The sequence below is a fragment of the Maniola hyperantus genome, chromosome 19 (assembly GCF_902806685.2).
Source record: "Maniola hyperantus chromosome 19, iAphHyp1.2, whole genome shotgun sequence".
NCBI lineage: Eukaryota > Metazoa > Arthropoda > Insecta > Lepidoptera > Nymphalidae > Maniola > Maniola hyperantus.
Window position 1 is genome coordinate 5,595,038 of NC_048554.1, and position 16,868 is coordinate 5,611,905.

General features: G+C 36.6%; 1 protein-coding gene across 13 annotated transcripts in view; it reads left to right on the plus strand.

Moving 5' to 3' along the window:
* Positions 1-16,868, plus strand: part of Pde11 (Phosphodiesterase 11) — a 232,146-nt gene that overhangs the window by 185,873 nt on the left and 29,405 nt on the right. For all 13 annotated transcript variants that reach the window (XM_069504882.1, XM_034978574.2, XM_034978581.2 and 10 more), the window contains 2 exons: positions 13,978-14,085; positions 15,683-15,931. In XM_069504882.1, coding sequence (XP_069360983.1) covers positions 13,978-14,085; positions 15,683-15,931 — 357 coding nt within the window. The remainder of the gene's footprint in view (positions 1-13,977; positions 14,086-15,682; positions 15,932-16,868) is intronic.

Genomic DNA, 16,868 nt, shown 5'->3' on the forward strand with positions numbered 1-16,868 from the left:
GTTTTGAATCTTGAGAAGATCGTGAATGACCGCAAGAATCGCCAAAGTCGCATTAGCCACAAGATGTGCATCCCTGCACCCGGAAAATATTACCCTCCTTCTGGTGTAGTTAGGTAAAAACGCGTTTTCCTATTTTGTGACTATGGCTCCTCTTGCGCCTTTTGTGCGTCTTAGTATCCCGATATATCAATACAAATTTAATTACTAGTCTATACTAATATTTTATAGAGGTAAAGTTTGTAGGAAGTAATCACTGGAACTGCTAAACCGATTTTGAAAATTCTTTCACCAGTAGAACACTATGTTATTCCTGAGTGACATAGGCTATATTTTTGTTAAATTACAGATCCTTACAAAAAATTTAATAAGCTACCCGTGCGAAGCCGGAGCGGGTCGCTAGTGATTGCATAAACCTAGATACTATAATAATATTATGACAATGATGTAATCTTATGTTATCTTATGTAAATCTTAAATATTATGATGTAAATCAATATGTGTGTGTTGTTCATATCATAGGTACACAACCTATGTATAAAAATGTCCAATAACAAAGATAAAATTTACAAGAACAATAAATCATCGCTTATTAACTTTCCCAACAGTATAAAACTAAATCCCTAGCGATATTTTGTTTCCTGTCTAATTACTTGTGTTATTAAAATAGTTGGATAATTGTTTAGTTAATACTTATCGTCTTTCTCCTGAAGGCGACAAAACTTCATCTTGTGCAGTTTCAAACGAACTAAACTGGCGGGTAATTAAACTGTATCCCAACTTCTTGCTTGTTATTTACTTAGTGGCATTTATCGGTGATAAAAATTCTCATCCTCATACTGCGATTACATGAGACATTATAACTGAATGCCAGAGAATGTTTGTCACCAAAAAATCTAACAAGCCACTCAAGCATGCTCGCCCAGTAGTCTAACAGCCGTACTCAGAGTCGCTTAATCGTTACTTAAGTTTAGTTAAAACGAGACAGAGCTATGTCTCTCACATAAATATGTCTCGTTTTAACTCAATCTTAAGTAACGATTAGCGACTCTGAGTACGGCTGTAAGAGGTTCATGGAAGCAGTCATAGTACCCCGATCTACATCAATAAATCCTGTTCATGCTTCTAAAATCTAAAGTATAGTACGCGACAGGTCGAGATTTTAATCGGGGTGGGAACGCCCCGCACACCCGCACAGCGCTGTGCGGATGTGCGGAGCATCCTCCCGCCACACATTTCCAGAACAAAACCGACCTACCTCCAAAGGAAGTTCGGATTTATTCTCAAAATGACTTACTCCTATATTATGTATTTCGTTCTCCTGAGTAGCGGCGGCACTCCCTGAACATTATTATCAAAAGATAGCCGTCCACTGCTGGACGTAGGTCTGTTATAGGGACTTTCACACGCCACGGTCTTGCGCGACCTGAATCCAGCGGCTCCCTGCGACTCGTTTGATGTAGTCTGTCTAGTGTCTACTGTCTACTATCTTGGATCTTCCAATGACGCTGCGCTTTCTGATGCGAGGTCGCCACTCGCCAGTCTATAGCACTCCCCGATCGTTCACATTAAAATAATGTTTACTTGAACATCAATGTAAATTAAGTTTTACAATTTCGAGTGGCCTTTTATTACCCGGTAGTTTATTATGCTTAAAAATAATTATTTTACGGTAATTGCCATCTTTTCCGAAACTTCAATAGACACCGCTTCATTAAAACTACTTCATATTTTGTAGCTCAATTGTGGTTAAGTTCGAAGCGAGTTAATTCCAGCAACTCAACCTGGCTGACTGATGAAATGCTATTCATTTTCCCTTCAAACCAACCGTTCCCCTTTTCAATGTACATCTTGTTCACTTGCCAGAGCTCACTAATTGGAGATTTTTCAACTAAAATTCTTGAATAAGTAACGCAAAAAATAATTAATGTTTCATCGTTTAGATATTACCAGGTATGGCGGCATCTAAAACCAAAATGTTTTTCTCAGTTGATGGTATCAGCAGTCAGTTTAATATAACACAAATGCAGAGTTCCATACTAAAACAATAAATGTAGTCTATATATTGCAAGTTTTCACAGCCATCCGCTAAACCGAATTTCACGTTTTGCATAAATATAGGTAGTTTGTATCCCGGAAGCGAATATAGGCTACCTTATCCCAAAAAATCAAAAACTTTCTATGGGGTTTTTAAAAAACCTGAATCCACGCAAATGTCACGGGCATCATGAAGATGAATTTTATCAAAACTATGTACACGTTGTTAGGTAGGTATATCATAACATAATATTGCATGCTAATAGGAAAAATTTGGCTGTACCTTTTTGTTTTTGTAACATCTTCACTGTTTACCCATATTCGCAATAAAGAAATTTGAATTGAATTGAATTGAATTCTAGTTGTATAATGAAATGGTGCTGGTACACGGTGTATGTAACTGGAGCATGTAAATGAGCGAGCTCCTTGCTCGAGTACTGTCCATGTCTATTAGGTCTAAAGACTTTATTTTCTCAAAAAAGAACAAAAGTTCACTTACATAAGAACAATTTTAAACATAAATATAGAAGAAAACATTATTTAAGATACGGTGAATTTATACAATAATAAAACTTATATATATTTTAAAACTATAGTGTTTGACAATATTTTTTAATTTTTCTTTAAATTTTGGAAAAGATTTTTCATTAAAAATGTCTAATCCTATTTATGTCTATCCCTTTGGACGCCTCAGATAAAAACATAGATATATAGTGGTCTAACTTCTAACTTGTAACACCCTTCTTTTTGCTTTGGGGTTCAAAAAGACAAGTTCAGGAAAAAGTAAAGGTTTCTTAACGCAGTTTAATTGAACACTCAATTTTCTCTTAAATACGCCCGACGTGTCTGGAATAACATAAAACATGGTCTTCTGAAAAACCGCATCATTTCAACGTCTCTCGCAATTCCTAAAATACCTTCCGTAATGAAACTTCGCATTTGAGAGCGTTAAAAACCCTCTCCAGTTTGGAACGACAACGCTAACGCAATGCGCCTATAAAAAGTAATGTTCACACCCTTTTCTGTAGCTTTTCAGTAAACATTTTTGGCTCTCTACGAGCTACAAACGGATAATTGTGGTTCTTTATGTGTACAATGTCACGGTATGGCGCAGCTCGGCTGTACCGCTTTATTACTTTCGGGTTTACTCTCAGAAATAATATATTTTTATGTCAAAGAAAATATTTTACTAAAAAATTGATATTAAGGTTGGGGTTCATGATTCTATACGTGCTTAATTAAAACACGAATACGAACCGAATATGGATGAGTGCACAAACGCCCTAACTAGAGCGCTGACGCTTATACTATGCGTCATGGTTTTATACTAGGATGGGAAGGGAACAGGTACACCAGGTTAACTGAAATAATTTTATTTTAGAAATGAGGTAGAGTTTATATGTTTGAAAATATGCAATTATGTATTTTACTCAGCGCGTCCACTGTACAAAAGCTTTTAATACCAATGAAAGTAGCCATAGAAGGTGGCTGTTCTCCGCTTCCAGGAGGTGGCATGTGTAGAGATTCCCCGCCAACGCAAAAGGAAGACGAAATTAAAGAGCAAAAGTGCCAGCAGTCCGTTCGCTGTAAAGCGCTCGGCCATTTAGTTTTTCAAAGCGCATGAAGTGAGGAGAGGCCATTAATTTGAAAAGTTTAAAATGAAGAGGGCGTGAACAGAACTGCAAAAAATTTGACGCGGGTATTTTATCATCGTCTAGCGCGTTTTACTTTTGTTTGGCCTCGCTCGCGTTTTATTTACTGGGTCTGCGCCGCGTTTCGTTACGTAGTATGTTTTATTCTTTGAATGAATGGAATAAGTTTCTGCGTTGAGTGAATGAATTTATTTATTTCAACTCAACGGTCTTTTAATAGTGACATTTGTCTAAAGTTACGTCAGAGTGAAGTAGAGTGATTGTACTCTCGGTTCGATCCTGAATCGACGGTATGTCAAATACTCGTCAAATATTAGACTTTGGGTGATGTGAAATCATAGAAAAGTAGGCTATTCATAGACTACCTAGCGTCAAATGTAGGAACATTTGCCGTCTGCCAGTGACGTCTAATGGTACGATTACACCTACCGAGTAGTGAAGCGAGACAGTAAAATGTCACTCGGCCGAGACAGTGCTGTGGCTGAGAAATTGTGGCGAAATTGCACTCGTTAAAGTGTTTATACCAACCGAGTACTCGGCCGAGGACACTGTACTCGTTAGGTGTAATCGTACCATAAACCTCGACGTTTTGTTGCAAGATAACTAACTGTCGTGAACTTAGTTACGTTCTCGTAGGCTTTTTAGAACTTTAATACTATTTAGTATTTACTAAATATTTTTGAAAAACTTTTACAATCTTTCTTGAATTATTATAAGGCGCGCGTAGAATAAATAGTCCAATTTGAACACGAGATGTATGAGTGAAGAGAGGCCATTAATTCGAAAAGTTTAAAATGAAGAAAGCGAGAACAGTGCTGAAAAAAATTTGACGCGGGTATTTTATCATCGTCTAGCGAGTTTCGCATTTGTTTGGCGTCGCTCGCGTTTTATTTACCGGCGCACGGCGTTTAGTTACGTAGGTACTAACTACGTGGTAAGTTTTATTCTTTGACTGAATGGATTTAGTTCTATCGTTGAGTGAATAACATTATATATCTATCTTCTATATAAATAACAATGAATCGCAGAAATGTATGCACGTGTTATATTACGATAAAATTGGATACATAATTATTATGCTAAAATTCATCTAATCATAAACTTGGGAGTCTGAAGTAAATGTTTGTTGTGATATTTAAAACAGAATCGTAATTCCGTTTCCGGATTCAATATCAATGTACGGAAAGAGTATGATTTAATTAGTATCTTTTCTTGTATGTTGTTTAATTTAATATTTAGGAATGTGACAATACGATAAATAACATTATGGGAATTGTCAATACTGGTAACTAATTATTCATTGTAAAATTGTAAATTAAATACTGTCAATGTACGGAAAGGGTATGATTTGAATAGTATCTTTTCTTGTATGTTGTTTAATTTAATATTTAGGAATGTGACAATACGATAAATAATATTATGTGAATTGTCAATACTGGTAACTAATTATTCATTGTAAATTAAATACTGTCAATGCACTAAGAGTGACATTATACTAAGCTATTGTCAACATACAGTTGGCAATAGCTATTATGTGAAATAATAATGTTGTGTAAACTGACAATTTAAGTCGCTTATTATTATTGTAAATTATTAATACGTAGACCATCAATGTCACTGATTTTATTATTGTAAATTGGGTGTGTCAACATACCTTTTGTCAACAAACCTAAAATAAATAATGATTAATATTAAGATCATGTGATAGTCGACATCCGCCTGGTTTGCGATGGCAGTGTTATAAAAGTACCCTACCTCGACAGAGAGGGGACAGTCTTGTATCGACAGCCCAGAGCAAACACAGCGGACCTTACTGAAGTTAAGTATTCTTATATTGTATTATAATGTAATGTAATCATTTGCCTTTTATAGGTTACCTGTTGTAACTGTGTACCAAATATGTACCTACTACTTTACTCAACGTTCTAATGTTTTAAAAGATGTGTGTTATGGAGTTTCTTTGCCCTTTCTTCTCCATGACTAAACACCTTAGCGAAATGGGTGGTAGATTCATTTTAATATAAATAGATCAATGCTGAACAAATACAATTCAGTTATTATTCGACTTGGTTGGTTTTACTTCTGTATTTATCACCTACCCTCTTGTGCTTTTTATTTTATACATTGAGATAAAAGTAAACACTAGGTTGTTAGCTTCTAATTATTATAGAATCCTGTTTAGATGATTAGGATTCTTACTTTGAAATAATACAGCAGATGCTTTGCTTGATTTTTAATTACTTAGTATTTGGCCTTACCTGACAAATAATTGATAAATGATAACTTTCATTAGTAATCATTGGATTTAATTTATCATCACTATTAAAGCCCACTGTCTTAACTTCTCTCTTCTTTTTACCATAAATCTCACACACGCGCATAACTTTCGAACGAGTGAATCAAATTGGGCAATTCTTTTTTTTATGTTCATTATTGTCAGGATAAGGTTTGTATATATAAGGATTTTTTTGGAAAATTCACGGGAAAATACAGTTCCCGTGGGACGCGGACAAAGTCGAGGGGAAACAGCTAGCTGCTTGTTACTTAATATAAATTATTCAACGGTCTTTTAATAGTCACATTTTGCCCAAAGTTACTTCCTCCCTCGTAGGCTTGTTAGGACTATATCTATTATTTATTAAATACTAGCTACTACTAGGAATTTTTTTAAATTTTTCTGTCCGTAAGAACCATCCTCGTACCCTACTTCAAGATATATTATAAAAAAAGAATTAGCGAAATCGGTTCAGCTGTTCTCGAGATTTGGGATCAGCAACACATTTAGCGATTCATTTTTATATATAGAGATTATTGAAAAACTTTTACAAACAAAATATTTCCTACATTTTAGGCTTTAAGTATAGTACGCGACAGGTCGAGATGGCAATCGGGGTATCAGGATAATGAGGGTAATGAGGCACACCCACACGTCACCCGCGCTATCCTGCACCGGGTTAGCGCGGGGGGTGTGGGGGGTGTCCCTACCCCAATTTCCATCTCGAACTGTCGCGTACTATACATATTGTATTATTTAGGTACCTAACCGTTATTGTTTTCTCAAATACTAGAAACAAAATGTCAGGTCAATAACAGCAAAAGCGTGTACGTATGAATAATTCGTGCCGAATGCCAAGCCCTCTTAAATAAATGCTAAGCTATCCATCTTCACACACTTCATGAATTCCGTGATGGAGGTTGCCTTTTGTTGCGAAATTATGTAAGTATGTGAGTAAGGAACCTTGCTAATGAATTATTGATATAATCTAAATGCTTATATTATATTATTATAAAGAATATTTTTTTAAATCAAGGACCAGAACAGGCAAATTAGCAATTTTAAATTTTGAAAATTGTACCCGCCAGAGCCAAGGTTTCTTTGAGTGTCAGGCTAACTGGTGTTTATTATTATTGCCTGGTGGTTTATTCTATGATATGACAGTTTTTTACCATAAGCCAACCGTTTGTGTTTTAATTGTCGCTAGTTATGTCAATTTTTTCTTTCCTCTGGATTAACTTGACATAATGTTATGTGAGTTAGAATAATTATACTGTCTTGTGTAAAAATATTCAATGCTATTTCTAAATTGAGAGGATCGTCTAGTTGCCGAATGAGCCGAACCAATATTTCAACAATAAAATGTAGGCAAATGCCTACTGGACTTGCAATTCTCTTTATCTTTCACGAGGAGAAGGCAGCGAAGTAGCGTGAAACAGATAGCATTTTTGAAAATAGCTACTCGCGTCGCGATCATTCACTAAACGATAGTCCTGTCCTATTCACTAGAAATTTCAGCATTCTGGTACGATAATTTTATGAAACAGGATCGTTCTGATATCGGATCGAATGATGTAGGACGCTGTCACATTTTGTGTAACATTTTCCGATTAATTAAGCCTGATATAATATATTCTGAATTAATTTCAATAATAAACAAGTAATTATAACTGTAGGTTTTAGGCCTGTATAACCAGATCCTTTTTCATGTTAAGCGATATTTAATTTTAATTAATCGATTCATAAATCTCATTGAATTATCCACACGACACCATAACTCGGGCACAACACATACAAGTTCTGGCCGAGTTCCAAAATTTCGGCCTTGTACCTATTACCAGTTATGTATACCAGACGATACTCGTATGCGTATGTCTTGCAACAGAAATTTACATACACAGATAAGTGGCATACAAACGAATAAATTTATTTATATGCAAGAAAATTGGTCCTAAACAAAAAATCTTACAACTCTTGATGGTATATTTAATTAGATGAAGCATTGGTAGTATAGCTTCTCGGAAGAAACCTTCCATTTCTAAATCTTTAAAAGTAAAAAAGTCAGACCCGCGCATCAAGGGTGTCATACCTACTACAGACGTATTTCTTCGACATTTTGCACGATAAATCAAAAACTACTTAGCAAAAAATAAATAAAAACGTACGTTGATAGACATCAGGCAGTCAGTCACTTTCTTCTTTAATGTAGATTATTTACATTAGACTTGCATCTAGACATTACAGTAGGTCGATTTCGTAAAACCTGCATCAATCATTATTACAATCTCAATTGTTCTGTTTGTGATTGGCTGAATTTGTGCGATTCTTGCTGCAACAATACATTGTAGCCAATAGTGAGCGAGCGTCAACCAATCAGAGGTGATTGCGATCGTGACATTGTAGCTGTCATTCTACCGCAATCGAGCGGCAGGCCGATTGCCGTAAACTGACATGTGACATCGCAATAGAAATATCCTTAAGAATCGTGATCGTTACAGTTGATAAATTTGCTATCGCGGACGACTAATGCACTATATCGCATTTGGTCATTATCGACATTTTGATGACGTATTGGTAGCACGGACCTATTTATAACCCGACTAAATCGAATATCTATGGTAATCACTTGGTAATCTAGCAATTTACATGGACATAACAGTCTCCTAAATTTGGCTACGTTACTTATTACAAATAAGTAGTTAGTCTGTGGTAACTATTTAGAACCCCAGACCACAAAGTACAATTTTTTGTTGTTTTTCCTTAGTTTACGCGTTTGTTTTTTGTGAATAATTCTGCAACTTTGCTTGCTCCTCGGACTCCGGAGACTTAGTTTTTCTCACTGAACTTATACGCAAATGCCTGGGCACTGATTTGCCTAAGTATTGGGACCCTTATTGACGGACTGTGGCTGCTTGGAAGTTAGAACTCGTAAGTTAACAAACGTTATCATTCAATACAAGTAAAGGCTCTCATGCGGGTTTCCTCACGATCTTCCCTTTCCTTCACAGCTAAGCAAGTGATATTTAGTTGTTACAATGGTATTAAACTCCGAAAAGTTAGAGGAGTTTTAACAGCGTTTCATAAAGTACCTATTATACAAATTGAGTCCATTGCTACTGGTGGTTATGACTTCATAGTAAGTACCTCCACACTACAAGTGCTTTCTCGAGTATGTTTCCTTATGTATCTAGAGCTGCCTAAAACGTTGCTCTTCATATGAAAGTTTGGATGTTTCTTACTCCTTCGCACCACAAATATTTAAAGAAACAATTTGGATTAGCTAAATTAGTAACAAAGATACCATATACACTGATTCTAAAGTCTTCGCAGACAACGTCATACCTAAACAGAAGCTGGTAGTGCCTAGTGGTATAGATTAAGCAACACAGTCAGTGGTCACTTACTCAGTTATCATAATTTTTTTTCAGGCAAAGGTGATACAGTGCTGCATTCATTTCTTCATCCTGACAAAGGTATGGATTGGAATATGTTGTGAACATGAGCTCTTGGACCCCGTGCAGACACAAATAAAATAATGAACGGTGCCAGATTAGATTTATAAGAAGCAGATGGTGATATAATTAAAATGTCAGAATCTAATCTACTTTAATAAAAGAATACATAAAAAATCATCAAACTGTTGTTTTATTTGCCTAAATAATTTAAATTCCAAAGTAATTTCTAAAGCTAAATCAATTAAATCAGAAAATGATTTGACTTTTGGACAAGTTCCCCGAAGAGCCTAGTGGTTAGGATGTCCACCTCTGAATAATTGAAGGTTGGGGGTTCAATTCTAGGTACGCATCTCTAAGAGTTATGTGCGTTTTAAACAATTAATTATACTTAACTTGATTTAGCGGTGAAGGAAATATCATGAGGAAATCTGCATGCCTGAGAGTTCTCCATATTGTTCTCAAAGGAGTCAAAGGTATACTATTATGTTCAGCTTGTCGCTGGCTCACTATAGAGTACGGTTCTCTTGAGTGTGAGAAGAGTTTTGGCCATAGTCTACCATGCTGGCCAAATGCGGATTGGTAGACTTCACTTCACACACCTTCGATAACATTTTGGAGAACTCTCAGGCATGCAGGTTTCCACACGATGTTTTCCATCACCGTTAAAGCAATGATATTTAATTATTTAGTTAAAATGCATATAACTGTTCTCCAAGAAGTTATAGGTGCGTGTAAAAAGTACTCTGTGATTCTCATTTCTCAGTGTTAGTATACCTCTATATTTAATGTACTCTGTGCATCAAACCTACTAATGAAAGAGTCATCACATATTCTTTTAAAAGTACTTATGAGACTTACATTAATCTAAAAATACTTTTATACTATTATACTAGCTTCTAAAATTAATAATTGATTTCTTATCTAGCAGAAGAATTACTATAGCCTTTTTTAATCCCTTTCATAACTTTATTTTAATTAATATGAGTAGTAAAACGATTTGCGGATAGCTTATGTCACTGATAAAAACACCTCTCGAGTTGTTTCAATGAAAACCTCATTTGACGTAACATTTGTCGAGGTTCTTATATGACATCAAACTTCAAAACGCGTCCGCAATAGCATTTTTCATACAATAAATTTTATCGATAGTGTAAATTAATTGTCAAAACATTTTTTTGTCCACATCTATCCTTTGTGGACTGTCTCACCGAACCGTGATAGGAAAACCATATTTTGACATTGATGCTGTCATTAAATGATAGATGCAGTCGATTCGCAATCGGCCTGCAGGTCTCATGCAATGAACAAAAATATGTTACAAAAACTGAATGAATGAATGAAAACTGAATTTTACGTGATCCATTCTAGGCTCATTCAACAATTTTCTTTCCTGTAATAAATAACAGCGCGGAACATCCGCCGGAAGAGTATATCGTTTCACAAAATAACTAAGCGTCTCGGCGTGTTACGAATGGCTAAGAATATATGGGTGTCGATGTATCGGGTAATTTATAACTTTATACAGTAGCCTTACAATAAGATGTAGTGCTTGGACATGATCGCTTTGCTGAAGGGATGGCCGCAAGCTAAAGGCGGGGTGATGTAGTTTCAGCGCGTTGCGGTATATTAAGGTCTTACGGCTCGAACGCACTGCGCGATTATTGAGCGTGCGCGTCTCCCTCGCGATTTGTCAGGATAGGTATTTTTTAAGATTAAAGAATTAATATGATTCTCAATATATATCGTATAATTTATAGGTAACTTTTTGCAGTAAGTAGCCTTACAATAACATATAGCGCATGGAGTTGACTGGTTTGCTGATGGAATGGCTGCAAGGCAAAGTCTATGTGGCCAAAGGTTTCAACTTGTTACGATACATCGGCTAAGGTCTTACGGCTCGAACGCACTGCGCTGATATTAAGCGTGCGCGTCTCCTTAACGATTTGTCGGGTTTCTTGTCGATCAGTCTCACAACGACATAATGCGAAAAGCAAAAGATTTAAGTTGCACGCAATGGGTCTTTGTCCGAAAAAAGTTATAGAAACGCACCTCACATAATATTTTACTAGTCTGTTCGTGGCCTAGCGTGATAGGAGTTAATCAGATTTATGGTATTGATGGGTAACCGCAATACTGCATAGAGTGATCTATCCGTAACACGTGGCTTGTTATACCTACATATAATCAGTCAGTAATTTAGTGATTGATCAAACACGATAGTCGGAATCACTGAAATGGAAATACACGCTGAAAGAGGTGTTTACGAAATGACAGATATTTTTTGTGTCGATTCGAAGCGCCCAAACAAGCGTAACAGTCCGTACAAAATGACTCCTCGCGTGCCATTTTAACTCTAGGGGTCAACTGTCATGTCAAAAGTTCGGTTCAACTTTAAAATAAGGACTAAAATCGTACTTTTGACATGAAATTTGACAGAAAATTTTAAGATGGCGCGTGAGGAGTTAAATTTTACGCGTTATACCTACCAGGAATTAAAATTGACACTTTCTGTCAAAATATGGTCTGCGTGTTGACAGATTCACGTTCGTGTGATCTCACCACTGCCTGCTACCTTTTCACGGTCTTACAGTTTAACCGATTTCGATGAAACTTGATACAGAGTTAGCTTACATCCCGGGGAAGGACATAGGCTACTTTTTATCCTTGAAAATCAAAGAGTTCCCACTTCCCACGGGATTTTACATAACCTAAGTACACGCGGATGAAGTCGCGGGCATTACCTAGTACCCGTATATATTAACCATAGTATATATTATGGAGTAAATACTAGTAACTAGATAGGCGTATGAAATATTACATTAGGTAAAGTTGCCCACTAAACTAATCTGGGATTTATTCTTATTCAAAGAATTTCAATAAATAGAACGCTTCATAAATAAACCATGTCAAATAAAGAAACCTAGGTTTATAAGAATCATAAGCTGATATAAACTTCTGATAAAGTTTATGTGGTAGAAATATAACAACAAAAAAGTTTTTTATGTTACTAAAATCGGGTAAGAAAAAGATAAATAGTTCGGCAACAAAGTACGTATTGAAACGTGGCGATGATGTATTAGGTCCCTGTACCTGACATACGGACTATTCGCGGGCTATCAATAATGCCGCTTTGACTGTAAGAAACTATATAAATATACCTAATTCATGTTTAGGTACTAACCACTAGGCTATCACAGCTTTTTTGCCATACACTAAGTAAAATCATAAAATGAAGCTTACTATACCTACTTGAATGTAAAAACTCATCATATCCACATGATCCGGGCTGTGTAATCGCAATCTAGAACTGAAGCTGACCACAGATCGTCCTTTCATCTCTTTCCGACAGAGCAGCTCTTGATCTAATTGCTTCTTAACTCCGCAAAAATTCTACTTTAATGCGAAAAATGGGAATGAAAAAGGAAATTGAATGCTGCGATTTAAAATGGTTAAAGCACAAAAATACCTCTGGATATTAATTAAATATTAGGTAGAAATAGCGGACTATTTCTTGCTTTATAATAATTATTTTTACTTTCGTTGATAGTATGTTGCCTGTACGTATATGTTATATTATTACGTAACTAGCTTATTCCCGTGACTTCGTCCGCGTGGACTACACAAATTTCAAACCCCTATTTTACCCCCTTAGGGGTTGAATTTTCAAAAATCCATTCTTAGCGGATGTCTACGTCATAATGGCTATCTGCATGCCAAATTTCAGCCCGATGCGTCCAGCAGTTTCAACTGTGCGTTGATAGATCAGTCAGTCAGTCATCTTTTCCTTTTATCTATTAGAAGATAAAATTTAAATAATCTCAACCTTGTCTTACGAGTTCTATTTACTTTACATACTTAATTTATATTTCCGATCGGAAAACTGTTATTTCATATAGAGATAGATTAGATTTCATAAAGAGTCATAATCACGAATATTTTCGGTCTGGTGTCTGATGGTCGGCTTCGGCCGTGGCTAGTCACCACCCTATCGGCAATGTCGTGCCGCCAAGTGATTTAGCGTCTCGGTACGATCGTGTACCAAAGGGGTATAAGTTGAATAAAAACTGCCATACCCCTTCCAGGTTAGCCCGCTTCCATCGTAAACTGCAGCATCACTTACCACCAGGCGAGATTGCGGTAAAGAGCTTACTTGTATCTGAATTTAAAAAAAATACTTAGGTATTTTTATTTAAGTAATGAATGTTCCCTGTGATGATACTGCAGTCCAAGGTTCAATTCCAGGTTGGAAAAAAATGGTTTTCCAGTGGATTAATAATATAATTGTGGACGCCTATCAATCGCGGTTCTTAGCCACAGCTTACGGACGCGTCCCATAGTTTGTTTTACTTTTAAACCTTGTGTTTTGTTTATTTATATATTTTAAATAGTTGTAATACCTAGCTGTAAATTAATAACTATTCATATTCTATGTTTGGGAAGGCACTGGCCCCTAAGACACGGGATTTCCTAGTTTAGGGGTCAGGATTCCAGAGAGATGAACTGTACTGAGTTATTTAAATAAATAATCATTAATCATTTAATCAATGTTTCTTTGTTCTAGGACGAGAGGTTTAACCACGACATTGACCAACAAACGGGTTATAAGACGAGATCACTACTGTGTATGCCTATCAAGGACATCAATGGCGAAGTCATTGGAGTTGCACAGGTGAGGGTTTCTTACTGACAGCACTTTCTTTTCTAGGGTTCCGTACCCGAAAGGTGCCAATGGACCCCATTAGTAAGCTTCCGTTGTCCGTCCGTCCGGCCGTCTGTCTGTCAGCGGGCTGTATCTCATGAACCGTAATAGGTAGAAATTTTCACGGAGTGTGTATTTCTATAACGGCTACAACAACAAATACTTAATAACAATTTCAAAATGGCTGAGCTATGAAATTAAAAAAAAAAGTTTTCTGGCTTGTACGATGGTACGAAATCCTTCGTGTTATCGACTCGCTCTTAACCGATTTTTTCGTTTGTTTAACATTTTTTATTAACTTTGATTCGGTACTTTATTTTAAGTCTTAGGTGCCCTTACTGAACCGATTCTGCTTTACACTTTTGTTACGCTTGTGAACTCCCGAGTTCCAACTGTTCAATCCTGATGCTGAAGAGGTACTCCATGTTGCTGACCTAAACCTGTAGGTCGATTTTGTAAAACCTGCATCAATCATTATTACAATCTCAATTGTTGAGATTGGGTGAATTTGTGCGATTCTTGTTGCAACAATGCATTGTAGCCAATAGTGAGCGAGCGTCAATCAATCAGAGGTGATTGCGATCGTGACATTGTAGCTGTCATTCTACCGCAATCGAGCAGCTGATGATCATGAATTGATATTATGGACAAAGTAATCACAGCTGTTTATTTATCGCAATAATTATAGCTGTTCAAAAGGTCATTATATCAAAACGAAATTTTTCCGGGTATTGAAAATCAATCGTTTCCTTTGCCAAAGGTATTCGAAATGGTTCTGAAATTACATTTACCGAGATACCTACCTATTGTAAACTGCAACTTTCTTTCCCTTTGATAGCGATCAATTGGAGAAATAAACGAAGCTTCGTTCATTTCATTCGTTTCATTTCATTTCATTTTATTTTTACCGACTGCCGCAGTGATTTCAATTTGTATTTGAAGTTTGAAACGTATTTTGTTATGAAAATTGTGTATTCAAAAATTAAAATTTTATTTTCAACTAGCTGATGCCCGCGACTTCGTTCGCGTGGATTTACTTTTTAAAATTCCCGTGAGAACTGTTTGATTTTCCGGAATAAAAAGTAGCCTATGTCACTCTCCAGGTCTTTAACTATATACCCATGCAAAAAATCACGTCCGTTGCTCCGTTGCTCCGTTGCGACGTGATTGAAGGACAAACCAACCAACAAACACACTTTCGCATTTATAATAAAAAATATAATATAATATGGGTAGTGATAGTTTTTTTAAATCTAATTTATTTATAGGGGTTTGCTCACAAGGTCTCCCTTGTAGAATACAAACCGCATACAAAAATGTCTTGCTTTCTATGCCTAAGCCCTCTTGATAATTTTATACGAGTAATGAAATTGTTTATTCCGGTAGTTATAAAGTGAGTAGTGCGGTTATTACCAAATGATGTGATAATAACCGAGACCGATGGCTTAGCGTTCGATGTACGGAGGATAAACTGGGATACCCAATATTCAATTACCGACCAGGGGCATTATAATAATCGTTTGATATGCGCTGTCACAACAAAATTAAAAGAACCTTTTAATTCCAGGTGATAAATAAACAAAGCGATGGACCTTTCACGTCGTACGACGAGAAGGTCTTCGCATCCTACCTCCAGTTCTGCGGCATCGGCCTGCGGAACGCGCAGCTGTATGAACGCTCACAGCTGGAGGTGAAGAGGAACCAAGTGCTGCTGGACCTGGCGAGGATGGTCTTCGAGGAACAGAGCACGATAGAACACATGGTGTTGAGGATACTGACGCACACGCAAAGCTTAATACAGTGTCAACGGGTACAGGTACGTCAGGAACTTTTTTTTCATTCAGATACAAGTTAGCCCTTTACTACGATCTTAGCTGGTGGTAAGTGATGATGGACTCTAAGATGGAAGTGGTAGCTTGGAAAGGGTATGACAGTTGTTACTAAACCCGTCCCCCTTATTGGTTTCTACACGGCATCGTACCGTACTTTTAACCTTCAATTTATGAGGCAGTTAGCTATAAGCAAATACACAAGCAAACATGGATTGTGTTTTTAAAACTATTCAGAGATTTACGCGCAGAAGTATAGTACGCGACAGATCAGAGTAAGACGCCCCGCATACCCGCACAGTCCCCGCGCTAACCCGGTGCGCGATAGCGTGGGTGACTTGCGGGTGTACGAGGCATCCCTCCGCCTCATATCCCGATTGCCATGTCGACCTGTACTATAGGTACATATTCACTACGTAGTTTAATAAGAACATAATATTGACCGTATTAATTCACTCCTATTGACTAATATTCTCTAACAAGGTAACAATTGTCAACAAATACGCAATTGCGAACGTTTTATGTATGAATAATGTACAATCAGCATCGAAATAATACGCTGGGTCACCAGTTGTATCATATCTTATCTCCGTTGCTGGGGCCTTGTATCTTATAGTCCGTACAAAATGACGCCTCACGCGTCATTTTAACTCTATGGGTCAACTGTCATGTCAAAAGTACGGTTCACCTTTGAAATAAGGACTAAAATCGTACTTTTGACACGTAAAGTTAAAATGGCGCATGAGGACTTCAATCTTACGCGTTATAACATTAATGTAAAATAGTAGGTACCATTCGTACCAGGTATATTATATGGATGGGATTTTATAATGTTATGGTTTATTTATTTTACAACCACTGCGTGTTAATCTTATTGTAAGGTTAATAAATCTGCCACGACGTCTTGACATTATCATTATCAAT